Below are 7,573 nucleotides of genomic sequence, written 5' to 3'. Positions count from 1 at the left end.
TTCAACTTAATTCTGCAAACCTAGCACCACAAATAGAATTCAATTCTGTGGGAAACACTGTATGGGGAAACGGCCTGTTGGTGTTGGAGGAGAAGTCAGCCCGTACCCAAAGACCCTGCACCTCTCTGTCCTGCAGCAGTGCTCCGCCTCCTCCGATGACCGACTGGACTATGGGCTGACTAACACAGGTCAGCAAACGGAAGGAGGATAGGGCTCTGGACACTGCCAGCAAAACTGCATGGCATCTGATGGAAGTAATTACCAGGGATAAGTGTGAAACAGAGAGAGAGAGAGAGAGAGAGAGAGAGAGAGAGAGGGAGAGAGAGAGAGAGAGAGAGAGAGAGAGAGAACAAACACACACAGAACACAGCCATTGAGTAGAGGGAAAGAGACACCATTAGAGAAAGAGAGAGAGAGACATATGAGAAAAAGAAGGGGGAAAGAGAGATGAGGTGAGACAGATGGACATGTGAGAGAACAGACAGCAAAGATAGCTCAGAAAGAGGACAGACAGGGCAGGAATAGATAGATAGAGAGGGAGAGAGAGAGGGAGAGAGATAGACACAGAGAGATAGATAGAGAGAGACAGAGATAGATAGATAGAGAATATCCATGTAAAGACATGGACAGACAGGGGAGGGTGAGGGAGAGGGCAGAGATAGATAGATAGATAGATAGATAAATAGATAGAGAGAGAGATAGAGAGAGAGATAGACACAGATAGACAGATAGATACACAGAGAACATCCATGTAAAGACATGGACGGTGGGAGGTCTACAGGGACTATGTTTAGCAAGCCAGGACTGGCCACTGGGCACCGTCTTTAGGTCAGCCAGGCTGTGTGTGTGTGTGTGTGTGTGTGTGTGTGTGTGTGTGTGTGTGTGTGTGTGATTGAGAGAGAAAGAGAGAGAGAGAGAAAGGATGTGTTTGGTTGGGTGGTGCTATGTCTTCAGTGGCTGAACCATGGTCAGTTAAGGGAGTGTGTGTTTCTATGTAACATGGATCTGTACTTCCGTGGTGTTCTTGAATGCCTTGCATTGGCTACACCTGAAACAGGCTTGAAGGAAACCTGCAGTATGAAGAAGATCTCACTTATAGCCACGTGGCTGTCATCGCTAACATGCTTCCTCCGCAAGCAGTCCTGTCGGCCTGAGCGCGCTTCTGGACCTGCCTGGAGACATCCAAGAAGGGTGTCAGGTTTTGTTTTCGCGTTCCCGATGAGGAGAACAGGCATCGGTCACTTTTCCTGACTCTCATGTGTGTCGTGTTGTCTATATGTGTTCCAGAGAGCTCAGAGTTGTGCTTGTGTCTTTGTGTCTGTGGGAAAAAACAGCTAGCGTGCTGGAATCAACTGGACAGCAGTCTGAGAAGGTCACCTACTCAGCAAAGCCATTGCTGCTCTTAACAAATGTGTGAATGAGCGTGTGCCTATTCCACTCCGAAACACCATCTCCAACACAGGCCATAGCAAATGAACAGTGTTTGCTCAAATTTACCAAGAAAACTGGAAACTGGTCTGAGTTGTCACATACCAAGCCTCAAGTTCTATCCACTTGATCAGGTAATGGGTCTGAATGCGGTTCTCTTCACAGATCAGTGTACCCTGCTCTGTGGAAAGATATCGCCTAGCTGCTTAACAACGACATTCCACTGAATCACTGAATTTAACCAAGTGCCACCAAGTGAATCACAGTTATTCTTCCATAAGTACATTTACCAGATCACACTAAAATGTATTCTACAAGTACACTGACTGGGTCATACAATGGGGTATGACTGTGAGGACAATACTAAAGACTTGTTTGAATCTGTTCTGATTGGTCATACGGCATTACAGATACAGACAAGCAGTGTTTCTCCATAGAGTCTGGATTCTCAGCCTCTGCAGATAGAGCGGTTAAATAACCTGAGTGACACACACACACACACACAGATATACACACACAAACAGACACACACACAGATATACACACACAGACACACACACACAGGTCATCAGGAGGCCTGGCTGTGATATGGATGACTTTGATTTACTCGCCGGCCAGCACTAACATGAAAGGAGAGGTCAGCGCTCATGGTGATATTTAGGACAACACTTTTGGATGCGGCTGAGCTTGGCTACTGGAGCAGGGCTTATTTAGTGGACGCAGTGTCCCACCTGTCAGTGGTGTTCTAGAGGCTACATGTATAGTAGAGTATATATACTTTTTTGATCCCGTGAGGGAAATTTGGTCTCTGCATTTAACCCAATCGGTGAATTAGTGAAACACAAACAGGTGAAGCACACACTAATCCCGGCGCAGTGAGCTGCCTGCTACAACGGCGGCGCTCGGGGAGCAGTGAGGGGTTAGGTGCCTTGCTCAAGGGCACTTCAGCCGCGGCCCACTGGTCGGGGCTCGAACCGGCAACCCTCCGGTTACACGTCCAGAGTGCTAACCAGTGGGCCACGGCTGCCCCATAATGCCAGTGGTGGGATGTCACTTATTCTACAGTCTACAGTTATTCTACAGTAATTCTACAGACTTCTACATGCCACTTACTGAATTCAGCAGACTACAAGCCACTTATTCTACAGACTACAGTAATTCTACAATTTACAGTAATTCTACAGACTACAAGCCACTTATTCTAGGGTCTACAGTAATTCTACAATTTACAGTAATTCTACAGTCTACATGCCGCTTATTCTACAGACTACAAGCCACTTATTCTACGGTCTACAGTAATTCTACAGTGTAGTTATTCTACAGTCTACAGGCCACTTATTCTAGAGTCTAGGGCCTGATTATTAAGGGCTGGGGCGAGAGACTTCTGTCTGCACTTTAAACAGTTACAGTACAACAGTCATTGGGGTGCTGAAGCACACTGCAGTAATTGAGCTCTAAACACAGAATAATTCAGTCACGTTCATTTATTATCTATTATGCTTTTCTACACACTCTGCGGTCAAATAATGTACCTCATTATACTTTTATAAAATCCTGGCTACTATACGTTATTTCATTGCAGTCTGAAAGACACAAAGACACTTTAAAACGCATATTGTGTGCGTTATTCAGAGTTTAACCAGTCATATTTCAACATGTCCATAACCAGTAAAGTCAGACCTCACACTGACTGTGTAGTGTTCAAGATCGACTCCTGCCTGGAGAGCGACTCTAAACTAGCCAATCCTTAGAAAGCTGCGGAGTTCCGCTCTCTCTCATGTCCAGCCAACTGATTCCAGTGGAATGCTATCTGCAACAATAGACAGATGTCTACGTGATGTAAGTAGGCCTTTAGACGCTGCAAAGCACCAGCACACAGTTCATGTTCAGCTTCCACTCAGTAGAGGGATTCACTGGAGAACACTGTGTGACTTCAGGCTGTCAAGGCTAGAACCTTCCAGGTCCTGACCAGAGGCTTTAGGTGAATCGGATCAGCGAGAGACCTTTGCCTCCCCTCAGATTGAGCGCCGGTCAACACACGCAGGGCCAGGCCAAGGCCCAGTGAGCCCCTGGAGGACACGCTTACTGGCTCTGCCTGGCTGGAAAAGCACTGTGTCAGTAGAACAATGCTGGCTGGCATCTCTATAAATACCTCCAGCTCACAGCTAAAGTTAGCACGCTCAACGGCAAGCAGGTGCCCCCCCCCCCCCCCCCCCCCAACCCAATGCAGAGACACACACACACACACACACACACACACACACACATACACACCAACCCTCAGACCCAACCCCCCAAACTCACAGTCCGTGGATGAGATCAAGTTACACAAGCATGGCAGCTTTCCATCTCGACCTCAGTAAACTTCTGTGTGTGTGTGTCTGTGTGTGTTTGTTTGTTTGTTATTGCCATGGCTACTTTATTTATTTGTTTATTTTTAGGCTCTGGATGTGTAATCAAGCTGTACTGGATAGTGTGGGGTGGGGGGTGGGGGGCACATGTGTTTCACTGTCCTCACTCATCAACCATACTGAGACAGTATGTGGGTCAGTCACAAGGCTGCTGGAACTGCTGTACAACCACAGGTGTGTGTGTGTGTGTGTGTGAGTATATGTGTGTGTGTGTGTGTGTGTGTGTGTGTGTGTGTGTGCAAGTATATGTGTTTGTGTGTGTGTGTGTGCGAGTATGTGTGTGTGTGTGTGTGTGTGTGTGTGTGTGTGTGTGTGTGTGTGTGTGTGTTTGTGTGTGTGTGTGTGTGTGTGTGTGTTTGTAGGTGAATCAGTGAATGAGGAGCATCTGGACACTATCTCAAAGCCCTGAGGAGAATCAGTAATCTCTCTCTGGCAGCGGACAGGTGTGTAATTACAGTACGGCCCTCTCTAGGATGTGACACACTTTGGGGGGGGGCAACAGTGGCCAACGTCTGTCAGTCCCAATTCAGCACTAAGGTCGATGCCATTCCACCCATCCACAATCTCACAAAACGAGCCAAAGGTTTATTCCACCGATGTGTGTACAATCTACAACTCCTAACTGCGCGACTGAAGCGTGAATTACTCTATCTACACGGAATGCAACCTCCTCCAAGCTGTTGACAGACGTGCAGTTCATACATGTAGATTCATGGGGGATGAATTTTGTGATTTGCGAACTTCAAAGAGTAAGTCAGAGTGGAAGCTGAGCATGTAGCTTAGTGGTCTAATGGGTCTGCCTAATCAAATGCTGGTATAGTCACTTGCGACTGTGCACTGTGCCCTTCACTCTAAAAAACTAAGGTGCTTAAATGGTTCTTTTCCTCACTATTGGCAAAGTCCTTTTAGGCAACTCCCCCCACTTGGCACCTACCTAGCTATTTTCCTATTCAAGTGAATAGGGAGAAATGCATTAAAAGGGCGGGATATGTGTAAAGGCTACTGCCATATTGGCGTTACGAACTAACCTCATGCATTTCTACAGAGGATTTTTTGAGTGTAGCCTCCTCATTAGAAAGTTTCTGCTATAGGTTCCATAAAACACCATGACTCTGTGTTAAACCTTTACATCAAGTGAAAGGTTGTTCCCATTGGAAATGGTTCTTCAGAAAGACTAGGTTAGGTTACCTTTTCTTAAATGGTTCTTCCGCCTTGACGGTTCTTTGAAGCACAAAAGGTTCTCATATGGCATCGCTCTGAAGAACCAATTGTTTTTGAGTGTTGGACAAGGCACTTCATCTGCATTGTCTTAGTCCACCCAGACCGACCATGCTTAGCTGACTGAGCACTGAGAGGGTCAGTGAGAGTGAGAGAGTTAAGAGTGACTGACTGACCATGAGTAGATAATGGCTGAATGTAAGCATTGAGTACGTCCGAGTGAGAGAGTTGTGCATGACTGGCAAGCCATGAGTAGATAATGGCTGAATGTAAGCATTGCGTACGTCCCAGTGAGAGAGATGTGCATGACTGACAGGCCATAGATGATGGCTGAAGGTAAGCATTGAGTACGTCCGAGTGAGAGACGGGTGAGTGAGAGTGAGAGCGTTGAGCATGACTGACCCTGGGGTTCTGGTTCTCCTGCAGAGCTCCGTTGGGCTGCGTCTGCGTCTGGACGCGGCCTCTCCCGTCAGTCAGACTGGGCATCAGGCCGTGGCCGAACGGGTCGGAGAAGCTGCGCATCATCTGTCGCACGCGCTCACTGTGCGCCTGGAACGGATCACTGCGGAGAAGAGAGAGAGTCGCAGAAGAGTAATGAATGACTAGCCTAGTCTCTGTGTTTGTGTGTGAGTGAGTGAGTGAGTGAGTGAGTGAGTCAGAGAGAGAGAGAAAGAGAGAGAAAGAGGCAAATTCAGCAGTGTGTTTGTATGTATGATAGAGAGAAGAATTAACACAAACTTAGGAGGTGGGAGAGGTCAGCTTACCTTGCTGAGCTAAAAGAAAGAAAGAAAGAAAAAGGGGGACAAAGAAAGAGAAAGGTCTAAACAAATAACATGATTCAATTCCTACAAGCATTCAATAAAACAATTATTTAATGGCAAAGCAAGGACAGAACAAGATGTAAGAAGTCAGCATTTGTCTAGTTAGTTCATTTGTTTGCGGCAGATTTTTTTTTAACATTTTCATAATTTTGTCCTTAGGTAGGGTCTATTACTGTAATTATGATATGTATTATTATTTTATGAATTCATCTGCAATATGGGCATTTCTTTTACTGCTTTTTTATCTAATGGTTTATATGTCAGTGACTGCCCAGATCGGTTCCATTCATAATTTTCACAGTGACCGCCTGGGCAGTATAAGAATAAGATTCTCTCATAAGCATTAGAAAATTAGCGAGTTATATTTTATCACCTTATCAGTCATGCAGTCATAAGCAAATCTATTCGGAATCGGAAAGAGCGCACGGGGCGCAAAAGTAGCATTTGACACGCACACGCGGAATCTGTCAATTATCAGCGCTCACTTAAACGGAGCTCTAAATACTCACTGCGAAAGGATTTATGACTAAGTAACGAGCTTTACTGCTAGATTTGGTCTTGCTACCACTATGATTATTAGAGTCGGCAACATGTTGAAACCAACAGCCTGATACACTGTTCCGCAGTCTATAGGCATAATTAAAGACTCATTTATAAGTCACTCAAGTTTAATATAGGCGTAGGCTAATAGTGTAAAATTCATAGAGCTAAATATTGCAACTAAATAAGATCGTTTCCACCGAACATTTATAGGAGGTAGCATCTAACCTATGACTGGGTTGACTATTTTCCATAGGTAAATTGACGCATTGCTAGAGGGAAATCCAGAATTAGGAACTATTATTATAGGCTATATGTTAACGTTCTAGTTTATGATGATCACGAGAAACATGAAAAAAGAGTTTGTTACGTGTTTCAACAAACTTCGGAACAACTAAGTTAAATGTGGCGACATTCAAACTTCATAACAGATAAGCGGGTCGGTAGATTGCAGTCTCAGAAAGAGCCGGTCTACATTTCATTTTTCAGAATAAAATATGAATAAGATCACTTACGCAAAGAATGGATCCTCGTCGAATTCCCTTAGAAGACTGTTAAACATCTCCACAGATTGTAATGGGCAAAAATTGAATAGAAAAATATGTACACAAATTGGTATTCCCAAACTGGCTCCTCTGCCTGCCCTGGTCAACTCCTTTCTGCGACGCTTGGGCAGTTACTATGAAACTAAACAATAGAATGCCAAGTGGGACGCCTATCGGCCATATGACCTTGTTGTGGCTCTCTGATTGGCTAGCTATTCATGGCTTTTACCCAAGCTGAGTTTGTGTTGTCATTGCGTGGTTGTGTCGTGCTGGCTGCCATAGAAACGCTAGCTATTCCAGACAATTCTATACTCTATTCTGGCAAATTCGTAGACTAGAATTCAGTTCAACGTAGTAGAGGTCCTGCGTAAGATTTGTATGCACTTCATTTAGCGGAGAATATCTCAACTGTTATATACTAATATGACCCCATTGAACAACGTGGGATGTGTGCCAAAAACTCTACCCGGGACGAAAGTGCTGAAAATGACCACAACAGATGACAATTTTCTCACAATGGGACTTTTTTCCCCCTTTATAGATATCCCCATACATTTCTACCAGATTAATCTTCATATTAGGCCTAAGAGAAATACTTTTTGTATTACAC

At 44.9% G+C, this 7,573-nt stretch overlaps 1 protein-coding gene across 4 annotated transcripts in view; it reads right to left on the bottom strand.

Annotated features, from left to right (window-relative positions):
- The window catches only part of mlf1 (myeloid leukemia factor 1), a 16,556-nt gene extending 9,392 nt beyond the window's left edge, over nucleotides 1–7,164 (bottom strand). The window contains exons 1-3 of one of the 4 annotated variants that reach the window (XM_042064226.1): nucleotides 6,934–7,161; nucleotides 5,822–5,830; nucleotides 5,460–5,619 (exon numbers count right to left, since the gene is read on the bottom strand). In XM_042064226.1, coding sequence (XP_041920160.1) covers nucleotides 5,460–5,619; nucleotides 5,822–5,830; nucleotides 6,934–6,980 — 216 coding nt within the window. In that variant the 5' untranslated portion in view covers nucleotides 6,981–7,161. Of the gene's footprint in view, nucleotides 1–5,459; nucleotides 5,620–5,821; nucleotides 5,831–6,933 lie in introns of all 4 variants that reach the window. The other 3 variants (XM_042064228.1, XM_042064227.1, XM_042064229.1) reach the window with 3 other exon arrangements.
- Nucleotides 7,165–7,573: the final 409 nt, after the last annotated feature.

The sequence above is a fragment of the Alosa sapidissima genome, chromosome 15 (assembly GCF_018492685.1).
Source record: "Alosa sapidissima isolate fAloSap1 chromosome 15, fAloSap1.pri, whole genome shotgun sequence".
Lineage (NCBI taxonomy): Eukaryota > Metazoa > Chordata > Actinopteri > Clupeiformes > Clupeidae > Alosa > Alosa sapidissima.
Note: the sequence above shows the minus strand (reverse complement) of the source record. Positions and strands in the feature narration are given on the sequence as shown.